This window comes from Lactuca sativa, chromosome 3 (genome assembly GCF_002870075.4).
Source record: "Lactuca sativa cultivar Salinas chromosome 3, Lsat_Salinas_v11, whole genome shotgun sequence".
NCBI lineage: Eukaryota > Viridiplantae > Streptophyta > Magnoliopsida > Asterales > Asteraceae > Lactuca > Lactuca sativa.
Genome location: NC_056625.2, coordinates 28502187 through 28517515, shown reverse-complemented (window position 1 = coordinate 28517515; position 15329 = coordinate 28502187). Strand labels below are relative to the sequence as shown.

The following is a 15329-nucleotide window of genomic DNA, read 5'->3' as shown; positions in this document are numbered from 1 at the left end:
ATCCAGCCCAAAACTCCATCATCGATCTTCCAATTTCTTGATCTACCAACATCGATCTTTAGGATCTACATCCATCTTCAGGCTGTAACCCTTGCAATTATCGATCTTCCACGTTCTCAGTTTAATTGTTAGCGTTATTACAGGTACGATTCTACTATCCTTGCACACCAACTGTTTGATCATATGCTCATAACAGTTTTTCGTCTTGATTTCTCGATAATTGGTCAAATGAAGCTTATGTGTTTGATGATATAACTGTTTGCTATGTAACCCCCGGATGGTTAATGGTTTAGGTTAGTTGAAATAACCCACTTGGTGTAATTTGCAAGTTTCTGAGAATCTTAATAAACGACTTCAATTAAGATTAAAAAATGGCACCTGCATCAAATTATCCCTGCACACCAACTGTTTGATTATATGCTCATAACAATTTTTGGTCTGGATTTCTCGATAATTGGTCAAAATGAAGATTATGTGTTTGATGATATAACTGCTTGCTGTGTAACCCCCCCCCCCCCCCCCCCAAATGGTTAATGGTTTAGGTTAGTTGAAATAACCCACTTGGTGTAATTTGCAAGTTTCTGAGAATCTTAATATACAACTTCAATTAAGATTAAAAAATGTCACTTGCATCAAATTATCCCTACACACATGATCGAGTGATTAAAAACATCAAAAAAAAAAAACTCTTATTTGTTAAAAAAATCATAGATGTGACTGTTTTTGTTTCAATTTGGTGTACATTCTGTTTTGGCAAATATTAAAAAATTGTTAAATTTGCCACAATATATTTGATTATGTATATTTTTTGTTCATGATAACATAATATTTATACTTTGTTGGAATGAGTAATAATGTTTCAAAATGTTTATTGTTGGTGTTATTACAGGTTCGATTAAGTATTGATAACCCCCAAAGTTACTCGTGGGTATAAGGGTAGTATGGTCTTTTTAATTAAGAATTTGTTTGTTATCTTTTTTTGTTCATGATAACATAATACTTATATTCTATTTGAATGAGTAAAAATGTTTCATATTGTTTATTGGTGTTCGTTTGTTATAATTGATAACCCCCAAATTTACTTGTGAGTATAAGGGTAGTAACATCTTTTTAATCAAGTATTTGTTTGTTATCTCCACAGGTGGTACAGTTGTTCTGGGGGACGACTTTCTCTATCAAATTGTTGTCTATCTGAATGATACATCCTTGATAGTATAAGTAGGTAGGTGGTACTTGAGGTATTATTAACTTTTTAGATGTTCTATATGTGTTGCACAAAACTTGATTTGTATATCATTTTCGGTCTTATTTTGCATCCACACTCCATCCACTTCTGTATAATGATTTCCTTATTTTGTGTATTTGTTGTAAATTAACCTTTTTCCCTTCTCAACTAACTACTTTGTGACATGTCGTTTTAATTTATAAAATATGAGTATACTACCACATTTCTACCACTTTAAACACCAAATTGAAACTACTATGTTTTACTGTTTGTGTATGCAGACATTTATTTTTCAAAAATGCAACATCCTGCATACATTTTACTGTCATTATCTTATACTAATTTGCTTAGATAAAGTGTATATTTGTTACCTTGCAGCTTCTACGCAAGGTTGGAATATGCTTCTACACAGCGCTAAAATCAATTACTTTTTTAACCGTGTTATCACTGTGTGTTTGTGTGTAATTATGTATGTCGTTTGTATTTGTCTTTAATTATGTTTTATGTCTTTAATTATGTTTTAAGTATGTTGTTCGTATTTGTCTTTAACAATGCAAAAAAGCAAATAAAAAATCAATCTTTATAACACATATACTCTTTATAGCACATATTAGCTTCCTTTTATTCCAATTGTACAGTGTTTGTTGATTTTACTGCATTAAATATGTTTGTTTTAATAATGTAATAACATTCTACTTTATAGATTGTTTATTTTTAACATTATAGACTTATATTTGGCTTTAGTTTTATGATTTTGCAGTTCTTAAATAATATTTCCCCTGCTCCTGTTGTTTTTGTTTGTTAATTTGTGTAATAGCATCATAATTTATATTTTGTTTTTACACCATAATGGCATCATACTTGCCTCTTTATCCCTTAATATCGTCATAATGTATTATGTGATACAAATGAAAGTATGATGCTATTAAGAGATAAAAATGCAAAAATTCATTTCTTGTAATAACCTCGTGTAGTTCACGGGTCTCACACCTAGTATACTTTTAAAATAAAAACAGTAAAATCGTATCAAGTATTCCTTAAACATTAAGAAGCAACATTTGACAGCCTAATTGAAGATAAAACATAAGGTTTTATGTTATATAACGAGTTTTGTTTCCAATTATTTGTGGCCTTGTATTTCGTGAAAGCTTTTATACATATGTACCAAACTATTTATTTAGTGACTAGTTTATAATCCATAAGAACCACGGTTATAAAATTAATTGAAGTTTCATGTTAAAAAAATCAAAATTATTAATCGATTATTTTAAATAAATTATTAATTAAGGTATATTTTTTAGTTATATAAAATTATAATCGTTGATTTAAATAAATACGTGAAATTATATAACATTATAATTTGTATTAATTTTACTTTATTTTTTAATTTAATGTTATTAATGTAATATAATTAGGGTGAAAATTTTTAAAATTTTAAAATGGAGAATCAATTATTAAATTAATGTAATTAGAGTGGGAAATTTAAATTTTGAAATTTGAAATTAATAATTAATAGGTTGACAAGTGGCATGATAGGTGACATATAATATTAATGAGGAGTTCTTATAGTATGAAACTTGTCAATAGGAGAATAAATATATTCATTTATTAGAATAGAGAGATTATATGCATATGCTTCAAATTAATGTGTAAACATGTAGTTATCAGTATCTATTGGTTTTTATTACCTCTATAAAGTATAAATTCATAGTTAGGTATTGAATTGTAAAGGGTTATCCAAATCTAAACGTTGTACTAAAAGTGAATTGGGAGGAAAAGAAAAATGTTGCATGTGTGCAACCCTATTACCCTAAACTACAACTAAAGGGTAAAAGAGTAAAAGTAGTTATTTCCAAAAAAAATTGAATTTTATAATTATATTTTCAGAGGAAAAGAAAAAAAGTGAATTGGGAGGAAAAGAAAAATGTCGCATGTGTGCAACCCTGTTACACACACACGCGTATTAGGGTTTTAAGGTTTCATCTGCCAGCTCCTACTCGCCGAGTCCCAATATGGACTCGTCGAGTAGGTCACTTAACACACGATCCCACCATGCTGCTACTCGACGAGTAGGTCAACCAACTCGTCGAGTAGAGCTTAACCCAAAAATTCTTATCTAAACAATAACTGAGAATCGGGGCGTTACAACGGTTCTCAATTATCTGATGCATTTAGTCTCTTTTTTGACATGAAGAACACAAACATTAAACCTGATGAAATCACAGTTGCTAGCGTGCTCTCTGCATGTGATCATCTATGCTCAATCGATATGGGCAAATCCGTCCATGACTACATTTGTAAAAACAACATAAAACAAGATTTATACTCTGGGAACTCTTTGATCGATATGTACTATAAATGTGGTTTAACAGAGAAGGCACTGGAAGTGTTTGAAGAAATGGAACATAAAGATTCGGTTTCCTGGACCTCAGTTATTTCAGGACTTGCTGTGAATGGAAATGCCAATTACGCCCTTGACCTCTTATCCAAGATGGGCCGATTGATGAATTCTCCAGACCGAAAGGAGGTGACAATATTTTCATCACAATTCGGTTTCCTTATATGTTCTGTATATGTGACATTCCCAATTTCACAGCCAGAAAAGACCGATTTGTTTATGCTTATTTAATAATCAGAGTTTCATTTTTGAAGAATAATATTGCTGAATTTGTTCCCAGAAAACATGATAATGATATTATCAAAGCATTTCCGAAGAAATATATTTTATTTATATTAAAACATTGGGATATCATCGTCAATACAGAAACATAAGCATAACAAAATATTACAAGACTTACAGTAATTAAACTAGTGGCCTAATACTCCTTGAATCTCTCAGTAGAATGTATCTTTTATACCACTACCTATGATACAATAAACTGAGTGAGTCAGGTTGGGAAACCTGGTGAGTACATAGGGATTTCAATCCCATAATGTTATAACACACACACACATATATATTAGAACTCGAAAGATACAATTTCACATCATATAATCAATTTACCCCACCCCATCGATCCTCACAACGACACAATCCATACTCTCAGATCTAAAATGAATGACTTTACATAATCCATACTATCAGATCAGGTATGAACGACTACGTCTAATCCATGCTCTCGGATCAATGAGAAATGACTATGCCCACTCAGTACTCTCGGACTAGGGACGAATGACTATGTCTAATCCATGCTCTCGGATTAATGATAAATGACTATGCTCTCTCCATACTCTCGGACTAAGGACGAATGACTATGTCTAATCCATGCTCTCGAATCAATGACAAATTTTAAAGTTCTACCCTCTGTGTATATCTCACCCGTACTCATAAGGAGATACTACTTGATATTCATCACTACTAGAAAAAAGGCCTTTTACGACGCTCATTGCGTGTCGTAAAACGCTCAGTGTGACATCCCCAAAATCTCGGCCAGAAAAGACCGATTTCATTTATACTTTTTAAAACATTTTCAGAGTAAATCCGTTTGATTTTAAAAGAGATGCGGAATTTGTTCCCAAAAACAAAACATGATAAAATAGATATTTATCAAAACATTTCATATAGAAATATGATTTCATTTCATAATCAAAAGTCGGGATGTCATGTTCCGATACATATCATAAAGCATAAACGATATCATTACAAGTCGTTCATCAAATATATACATATACAGACTTGTAAACAAAACAACTTGATGATTCGCCCATCTTAAGCTCTTGCGCCACTTCCTGTAATACAAATCAACTGAGTGGGTCAGGCTTGGGAGCCTGGTGAGCATATAGGGTTTTCAACCCACAATAATTATATTTAATTCCAACAATCCACAATAAACCCGATTACCCATTCCCGTTATCCTCACCTTACGTTCCTAAAAACAACGTCTATTATAAGGAACTTATTTCAGGATTTTCATCGGGACGGACATTACTGCAGAGGGGCTTCCTCGACAATAAGTGTCCTATAGGCAACCATGTGGGGGATAGAGTACACCGGTGAACACGTCGTTCACAACACCTACAGGTAATGAGCCTGCTAGTGTTCCACAGGACAGTCTAGAATAGTCCGTGGTCGTCATCCATACTCTGCTGAATGACTAGAATAACACCAATAACACCGAGGCCTCTCATCTGTTTATTACACACCAATTATCTACCCATGTTCTACCCAACATATTAGTAGATAAAAATATACATTTTTTATACATTGTTTAAAAAAAACTGTATAACATGATTTAATCAATACATATTCCACATAACATATGAGGCATACACACAAATCACGTATTTCGTAGAGAATATACATTCACACATATAACCACAAAATATATACACGTAGCACGTATTTTATATCAAATACTTCATAATATTGCGTATTGAAAAGGGACTATACACTCACTTGATCAGAAGATGATCCGACAACACTACGGCTTATAGAAGTAGTATACTTCGATAGATATGGAAGATCTTCACCAAAATCGAACTCCTCGCGGGCAGAGCATCGGCTCGGGAATAACACTCCTCGGGATCCTCGGGGCTTCGGATCTTGCTTCGGGGCTCGGGAATGATATCGGGGCTTCGGGATATGATTGGCACGCAAATCGAGGCAAAAGATGAGAGAAGATGATGAATTTGTAAAAGAAAACTCGGCTGCTTCAGACCTCCTTTTATAGGTGCTGAACCCTCGCACGTACGCGGGGCGTACGAGGCTACGCGGGGCGTACGCCTCGGTGGTCGTCAGCGCTTACGTCACCGGGCCCTCTACGTCATCGCTTACGACTCACTACTCCGTAGAACTCAAGTGCCCTACGCTATACGCGGGGCGTATAGCAGTACGCGCTGCGTACTTCGGATAGACCGCCTCGCTTCTCTTCGGATAATATCGGAGTTTAAATTATAATAAATATTAAATATTTATTACGAACTCCGTTTTCGACGTTCTTTATATCCACGCGAAGGTGAGACTACGCTCTACAACTTTCGTTTAGACTCCGTCGGCTAATTTTGACTTTTATTTTTATTAATTATTTTTAGAAGGCTCGGACAGGAAAACTTCGTTATAAAATCATAACTTCTTCGTCCGACGTCCGTTCTCGCCTATTCTTTCATCACTTCGCTACTAACAACGAGATCTTCGATTCTCATTTAGATTGTTTCGGCTAAAAACTGCTCGATCTCAAATCGAGTATTTGGGCTGCATACTGCTAAGTCAAAACTTAGAAAAATCATAACTTTCTCATACGAAGTCAGATTTGGGCGTTCCTTTTATGCACGCTCTCGGTTTAACGAAATCTACGACTTTCGTTTAGATCGCTAAGGCTAAATATCGCTCTATCTTAAATTCATGATTTACGTCACTCGGCGTCGTGCCGGTTCCGTCGCGAAACTTCGACAAGTCATAACTTCTTCGTTATAACTCGGATTTTGGCATTCCTTATATCTCCGGAATCCTTGTTTCAACCACTACAACTTTATGCAAAGATATCAGGCTTATCTCACACTTTAATTTTGACGCTTATTTTATTCTTAATTCATTAAATTATAACAATTAAGAAAATAAACACATAAATCACATAATTCACAAATAATACATTTTTATTATTTCAAATTGGGGTTACAATAGTTAACCTAGACTATTACATTGCTAAAATGGCAAGCCTAGAAACACGGGCGTTACACTCAGACGACGCGCAAATGCGTGTCAAGGAAAGCCCTGTCATAAAGAGAGACGACGCGCATTTACGACGCGCGGTTATGACACGCAATGCGTATCAAGGAAGGCCCTGTCATAAAGGAAGACGACACGCATTTGCGTGTTGTAACCTTACGACGCGCGTGTTTATGACACGCAATGCGTATCAAGGAAGCCCCTGTCAAGAAAGGCCATGTCATAAATGAAGACGACACACATTTTTGCGTATCGTAATTTTAAATGTTTAAAAAAATATTATTTATAGATTTACTTATTTTCAAATTAAATTTGTATTTAATGTTTCATAATAGAAAATAAAATATCATATACAAAAAATAGAATCCATTGCATAAATTTAATTTCATACAAATAATCGTTCCATGGAAAGATAAAACAAATCAATAGAAGTTGTAACAAAGATTTACAAACGAATTAGATACAAAAAATACAATTCATTGCCCCTTTGCTTATTCAAGATCAACAGGGCCAGCAGGGGTCAACATTCTGGCAGCAGCCAATGTCTGACAATGTTCATAAAACAATTACAATTAATACATAATAAATAAGATGTTGATAATGCATAATATTAAAGAGATAATAGAATAGGTGCATACCTGAAGATTAAGATCGATGTAGTCAAGGATTATGGGTTGGGGTTCCATGTCAATTGGGACCATGGAAAGATGACCATTTATTACTGTCCCACGAAGCTTTACAAGCTCATGAAGAACCGTTTTCACCATCCACAAAGGCTTGTCATCCGCTCCCGCTCTATAATATTAATATTAACAACAAACCCCAATTAAATCAATCTACTTAAGTAATTAATATATCAACATGCTCATTTACTCTCTCTCTCTCTCTCTCTCCCCCTCTCTCTCTCTCTCTACCAATAAGGGCAACGTACATATATCTTTTACACCATAGTAAAAACAAAATTAAATTCCTATTGTGTGTAAAAGAATGTACTTACAGGTTGCTTGCTATTATGGGTTTAGTTACAAGTTGGTTGTGATTATGGCTAACAAAATGTAAGTGCATCATTACAGTAGGTAGTCGTAGAAGGTAAACTACATTAATGTGTATATTATTGTGTATAAGGAATAAAGTATGTATGTTTGATCAAAATGTAAGTGCACCAATGAGTCGGTTAATCTCAGACTTAAGGGTCATATTTTCATTAGGCAATGCAAGAATTGATCAAAGAAGAGCTAGTCTGGGGATATCTGACTCACAGAGAACTCCAATGGTAACTTTTAATTGCAAATTTTTTTTTTAAATATAAACATTGATTCTAAGATTGCTGAATTATAAATTATTATTCTTTGTGTTAAAAAGCCCGAGGAAGCTCTAAAGGACTTCTATAAGCGGACAAACAGTTACTGGCAAATGGCAGCATATGAACATACTGCTCACACCGGAAAGCTTTACTTTCACCATTTTATCGATTTACCTGTAGTGAATAGCCATTAATTACACCATTAATACTTTTTTTCTTTTCAGTAAATCTTCTTTGACTTGTTTTTTTTATTGCAGGAACACCGGAAGGATGGTTTTGATCTTGCTGAAACTCGGTTCAAGGAGCTTAAGCCAATTCTTGTGCACAAACTGCTCAATGGATAGTAAAGAAATAACTCAATGAGTTGACCATAATAACAACTAACAACCAATGATACTTCATATCTAATCAATCAAAGTAGGACCATAATTGTTAAGACAAATTAACATGTTGTTTATGAAATAGCTAGAAGATTGGTATGTATACCTTTTAAAAATCTCCACAATAAATAATATGAACTTTTGAAGCTTCTCTTTTCCATGTTTTCTTACCAGTTCGCTCACAAAGTCCATTGCTGCGGTCCTAGGACTGTATAGGTCTTCAATAATATCTGCAGAAAATTATGGGAAGTATGGTTGATATATATATATATATATATATATATATATATATATATATATATATATATATATATATATATATATATATATATATATATCATGATGGGTGAACCGGTTGAACATATGCAATGTATGGACACAGATGAGTAGTAGATGATACAGCTGCATGTTCAGTAAAGATCACATGTTGTCCAAACATACAGCTAAGGGCAAGATTGTCATTCTTAAAATATACATGAAATATAGCAGACTCATTTGGGAACTTTAACACTTGTATTTTATTCAACCATGTTTACATTTTTGTTAAGTATAAAGCGCAAGACTATATTGTAATTGATATAGTAATAAAATATTCAACAGAAAAGCAAAATATCACTGTGATATTTTTGGCAGGGTATTTTAGTGAAGGGGTATTTTACTACTTTGACATTATGGTAGGTTTTTTATGATAGTGGTAGACATGGTTAGTGGGACAACACCTGTGTGAGTTCAGTATTTGGGACAGGTTCCTCTTCATAATCACAAGGCTGATAGCTCATGGATTCATTCTATTTTCCTGTCATTAATATTTTTGGTTCTTTCGAATTGTATACATATCCATACACTTCATATCATCCAGCACTGCACACAAATTAAAAAACAAAGCAAGTAAATTTATATACAATGTAAAAAAATTGAAGTTTACTTTTGTGTATTTAAAAATCATGCACCCGAACCAACTATGTTCTTCCAAATATTAAATTGATGACTTTTGTTGGAGGGGGTACTGATTCTAGAATTAATCCATCTTTCTTTAGCTTCAAACGAGTTCTGCAATTATAACAACATATATCATCCATATTTTTTATATTTAAAAAAAACGTGATAGATGGGCGTATTCCATCAACTACAAAAACAATAAAAGTCTCTTACTCATTACTAATTTACTATGAACAATTATAAAAGAAGAAGAAGATATAGATTATAGAAACATTTTGGTGTTGGGAAATACCTCTGCCATTTTCTGTAGCATTGTCATGGGTTCAAAAATGAGTACTGGTAGAGTCACCATTGATGTGATATCAACACCTACATACTTCTGCATTCACCTGCAGTAACTATCATGCTCCTGTAAAAACACAAAAGAAAACAATGAATGACCATAATAGAACATAGATGTTATATGTAATAAGTACCCAAAACAGAGCAAAATGATGAGACTGTGAAAGAAACAGATAAGAGAAATAAGTTAGTGTACCTCTCCCTTCCATCTGCCTCTTTGTGCTTCAACTTCAACATCATTATTTTTAGTTATGTCTTATTTGTGTAAGATAAACTTACTTGATCGGTTCCAGTGGGTATAAGTAAGTGAGTCGAGTCCGATCGAGTTGGAGTAAGGTGGAGGGGAATTGGATTCGCTGATCAGGTGAGGAATGAGGATACTGAATGAGGAATAAGGAAGGTATTGGATCTGAGCAGAGATTATTCGAGAATAAGTTGGTTCTGAAACCTGGATGAGGCTGGTAAATAACATATTTGAATAGCATTAACTGCACACCATAAACTCTCTCTCTAGCTCCACCGTCGTTGGTGTAAAGGTGAAAGAACCCACGAAACCAGCCTCTATTGTGCGTCGATGAGGGTAGAAACTTAATGAACGAACCTGCAAGAAAACACAATTTGGGTGAGAATCAAGAAAGCACCAGATATCATTCTCAAAGCTCTTTTGTCGGCTGCTATTAATTTGAGAGAAGAAGCAGGAGATAGACAATCCATGTTAATAACTTACCTGAAGTGGATTTCAAGACTCTTTCCATGCCAAGTTTTGAGATTATGTCTTAATTTTGCTACTGATTAATCGAATTGATCCCTAGTTTTTTGTTCCGCCTGAAGGTGAAGTCTTTTGATACGAAATCGGAACCTACCTCCACCTCCGTGTTGGTTGAATCTTGGAATAACCTGAAAACCGATTCACGATCGACAGTGAGAACGTGGGTGAAGGCGGAGGCCCTAGGGCTTCTTGTTGGAGGCGTTGGACGTGGGTGAAGAGGCGGGTGAATAGAGAGAAAGGGTAGGGCTTAGGTGATTTGAAGAGTTGTAGTCGCATGTGTGTAGAGGTGAGCCTCAGCTCGCTGACGAGGTGAGGTGAGACCGAGGTTGCCGATGAGGCTGATCAGGTCGTTGACTGGAAAGCACTCGTGAGGAATGGAAAATCGTTTTGAATTATAGGGTTTGTAAACATGGGGAGTCGTTGTAGATGGAGTAGGGTAGAGGTGAAGAGGAGTGAGCGGGGTACTTCAAAATTTTGGGGGATTTCCCCCCTTTAGCTATTAATGGAGGATCAGACTCTCGTTCTTACAACACAGAACGAAGCCAACATAAAACCATGTTTCTGGTGGTGGCGGCTGCTAGGTTTTACAGAGAGAAGGAGGGGGAGAAAATGAAGGTCATCAGCAAGTGGAGAGGAATGAATGAGCGGGTCCTCCAAAATTTTGGGGATTTTTGTCAATCGATCATTTCCTGCCTAAAAGGCGTGTTTCATTAAAAATTTATAAAGCGACATACTTACATGACGCACGTTTTATAAAAGGCGCCCTCCGCATTTTCTTTTTTTTCTTTTCTAACACTAATTTTAGGGCACGCACAAATGCGTGTTTTCTATCCTTCAAATTTTGCAAAACTGACACTATTTTTTAGGGCACCCACAAATGCGCGCCCTCTATCGGTGAGTGTCATTTTTTGCGCGTCATTAAAGGCCTTTTTTCTAGTAGTGCATCTTAATTAGTTTAGGTTTATTTTGTAAGTACTAAATCATCATATATTATTAGATATGCTCTTAACACGTATTTCAGGCAATATCAAATATCTCACACATAAACATATATTTAATACTTTAATTAATATTTGTCTTAAAATCATGTTCATGAAATGGACTATGCACTCACTTGTTAAAGTGATGACTCGAAACTCAGATAACACTTCGCTCCTAGCAACTGTCTTTTCCTTCCACGTAACCTAATATCATTATCACTAAGTCTTAGTCTGATATTTATTACGACTAATTATTAGTCTGGATTCATCATTAATTCAAAGTCTACTTCAAGATTTATCAAGTAAGGAACAACCAGGTAGGATCATATCGGAGGTAGGGTCCGTTTGGTATACAAAGTATACTGTTTTGAAATACCACTTTAAACACCTCAGTAAATTCAACCTAGACATCATCCTAGTAAGTAGATCAATCAATATCGACTTGTAATCACTGATAAATATTGTTTATAGGTTCATAATAACGATAATGAACTTAAAAATAAGTTATACTTAAAGTACGGTAAGCATAAATCAACTTACAGGTGGTTTAGCGAGAAACCAGACTCTGCGTGGGCAGGAATTCTAAACCAAAAGCTCTATTTCCCGGGGCTTTCCGACGCTCCGCAACTTTGCTACTAACACCTAGGAAGTGACAGAGAAAGGCATTGAGGCCTTAGGGGTTTGGGAGAGGATGGAATGGAAATGTGTGAAGAAATGAGTGAAATTCGGCTCTATTTATAGGCTGTCCAAGGGCCTCTCACTTCGTGAGACATGCCTCTCATGTCGTGAGCTTGCGTAGGCACCTAGGCTTCGCCTGATGCTGACACGTGACACCGGACGCAGGTAAAACTGCCGATCTTAAAAAATTCATAACTTTCGCATATGAGCTCCGTTTTTGACGTTCTTTATATCCACGCGTAGGTATTTACAATTACTACAACTTTCCTTTTACTCCATCGGCTAATTCTCGACCGATCTTAAATTTAATAGTATGAGAAGATCACACTGTTGATGACCGTGTAAAATTCATAACTTCTACATACAAACTCCATTTTTTACTGTCTTTTTATCATTGAACTCCTATTAATGAGATATTTAATTCTCATTTAGATCATTTTGGCTAAAATTGACCGATCTAAAATTCGATTTGTGTTGCACTGTTGCGCTGAAACTTCGAAAAATCATAACTTCCTATACTGAATTTAGATTTGGACGTTCTCTATGTGCACGCTCTCGATTTAATGAATACTACGACTTTCATTTAGATTATTAAGGCTAAAGTAATTTATCTAAAATTCACTTTTTACGATACGTATAGTCGTGTCGGTTTAATCGCGAAACTTCGAAGAATCATAACTTCTTCATTCTAAGTTTGATTTTAGCGTTCTTTATATGTACGAAATCTGTGTCACATATACTATAACTTTTGTTGAGATTATTTATCCTAAATAATCTTCTATCAAAAAGTCATTTTTAACGCTTATTATCTCTAAAGTGTCTAGTCCGAATCTGCGAGCGTTACAATATAACATATAGGGTGTTTGGATCCTTTGCGGAGACTCATGAAATGTATGAAGTAGCTCATGGACCTGTTATAAAGGCTGTTATGGACGGCATAAATGGTGTGGTAAAACTATATCCAAATTTAAAAACACTATTACGCTAATTGCCTGAGTTTATTCCTCGTACAAATTAAAAAATAGATTGAGTAAAACACTAGTTGGGGCTAATGTATGACTACAAATACAGTATTTACATATGGTGTAACAAGTAGTGGGAAGACACATACTATGCATGTAAGCACAGTTGAGTGGTATTTACAAGCTCATATTGCATTTATGATGGCAGTTAACTAAAAATATACTATGTGTGACCCATTATTTGAGGAGTTTAATTAATATGGATAATGAAGTAATAGCTACGTTATATCTTAAAAAGGATATGATTGGAGCTTGTGGGAGTATATATTAGTAATATATAACTTATATTGAACTTTATCTTCTTAGTGGCTAAAAAATAAAATTTATTTAATATTTATGTACAAAAAATGTTTCTATTTTAATACAACGTAATTTAATCAAATTAAAAAAAGAAAATAAAAAAAATGAAGTGTTAAGGTGTTATCACTCCCTACCAAATGCTAAGATTAGGTGCTAAATGGTCAAAACTGAGGTGACACTCTAAAATTTGACATGACAAGATGTTAAAAATGTTACCACTTCCCTTAGCCTAATCGGCTGTCTGATTTTGAAGTGATCGGTCGACGGAAAACAGACGGAGACGCTACGCAAAGCAGTCGTCAGATCTTGAAACCGATCACTACTCCTAGGCGTTCACGGGAAATTGTCGACGCTGCCAAAAAGTTGGATGGCTTTCTTATAGGTATATGATATGATCTCAGACTTATATAACGAAGATACATACATTTTTCTTAATATCTTTTCCCATAAATAGGTGGAAGCGTGACACAGCGGACACAATAGTGACACTATACCTGCAATTTTAATGACGTGTCGCATGAGCATGCCCCTGGCCTACATCATAACGTTGTATGACTTGTATCCATCTCATCTTTCCAGCGAATCTTTTTCATTTTGGCCCTCATAGTTTTGTATGTTTTCATATCACACGCCAATCATTTATGTTTCTCTAATTTACCCTTAGATTCTCATATGTCCATCAAATAGCAGTAGTAAACGGGATCCTTGTCTTAGTATTGACCATACAAAATACGTTACTCGTTATAATTATAACAATAAGTCAAAGTGAATTCGATTAGGAACCATCATGCGAACGACACACGAGAAAAGACTACATCATAATATCAACATTTAAAAGGAAAAAAAAACGAGATGCATTTTTAATATTAAATTTCCACTTATCTTAATTTTCACATGAAAATATCATAATATTAAAATATTTTCCTTTTCATCGTTTCATCAATATTCCAAGAACATCATATCATACAACTTTGCAAGTAAAATCATAAATTTTGATTTATCATCTTCAGGCTATTATATTACTTATTCATTGTATTTTTGAAAAAGTCATTATTTAAATCATCTAGGAAAAGCAATTTTACTTCCTTGACTCATCAATGCAATATTTTTAATTAATATACTTTACAAATGACTTAAAATTCTTGTATTTTGTTGATTGCTGACTAATATACTTTCCAATGGTTTAATATTATTGTATCAAACCATGATTTCTAACAAATAGTAACATAAACGAAACACATCAAAAGACGTCATTATTTTATAACTTCATCCTTTCTAATAGTAAAAAAAATACCAAAAGTTTAATCATAATACTTTTTCTCAGCTACACAATAGAGTGCACAACTTATAGAATTCTTATTTGAAAAAATATATTTTACATTTAAATCAAACTGGCCAAATAAATGATTATACGCCAATTTTAATGATGTATTCATATATTATTTGTTAACACCAATGTCTAGTGTAATGTAAACAATGTTGCGACATTTACATTTTACTCGGTGAAACTAATTAGTTAAAAGTTGTTAATTTTTCACTAGTCATAAAACCAATAGGAAAAAGATAAATTATAATGTATTCATAACAATTTTATAAATTATTCATGAAATCATGAGAAAGCACACCTACGAATAAGTTTATAACTAGGTTGTACAATAATCTTTAGTGAGCTAAACTGAAAACTTGAAGGGCCAAAACTGAAAAAACTCGCTTCACAGTTAAGTAT

General features: G+C 34.1%; 1 protein-coding gene across 3 annotated transcripts; it reads right to left on the bottom strand.

The window, feature by feature from the left end:
* Positions 1-7241: 7241 nt before the first annotated feature.
* LOC122196736 (protein MOR1-like) lies at positions 7242-13986 on the bottom strand. 3 transcript variants are annotated; one of them, XR_008230678.1, is made up of 9 exons: positions 10582-13986; positions 10051-10455; positions 9805-9921; positions 9524-9623; positions 9293-9434; positions 8680-8803; positions 8368-8522; positions 7529-7685; positions 7242-7435 (listed from the first exon to the last, which is right to left on the bottom strand). XR_008230678.1 is itself a non-coding variant. In XM_042899854.2 (3 exons), the coding sequence occupies exons 1-3, from the start codon at positions 8382-8384 to the stop codon at positions 7382-7384; spliced, it is 228 nt and encodes a 75-aa protein (XP_042755788.2). In that variant the 5' UTR covers positions 8385-8672; the 3' UTR covers positions 7242-7381. The 3 variants fall into 3 exon arrangements, 1 of the variants encoding a protein (XP_042755788.2); XR_008230677.1 differs by having other exon boundaries at positions 9530-9623; XM_042899854.2 differs by lacking the exons at positions 8680-8803; positions 9293-9434; positions 9524-9623; ... (1 more) ...; positions 10051-10455; positions 10582-13986 and having other exon boundaries at positions 8368-8672.
* Positions 13987-15329: the final 1343 nt, after the last annotated feature.

What these genes read in the sequence shown, in the direction of transcription:
- LOC122196736 (XM_042899854.2), bottom strand. An exon ending in ACATCGATCTTAATCTTCAG is followed by an intron (nt 7,436 to 7,528) that starts GTATGCACCTAT and finishes GAACATTGTCAG; the next exon opens with ACATTGGCTGCTGCCAGAAT.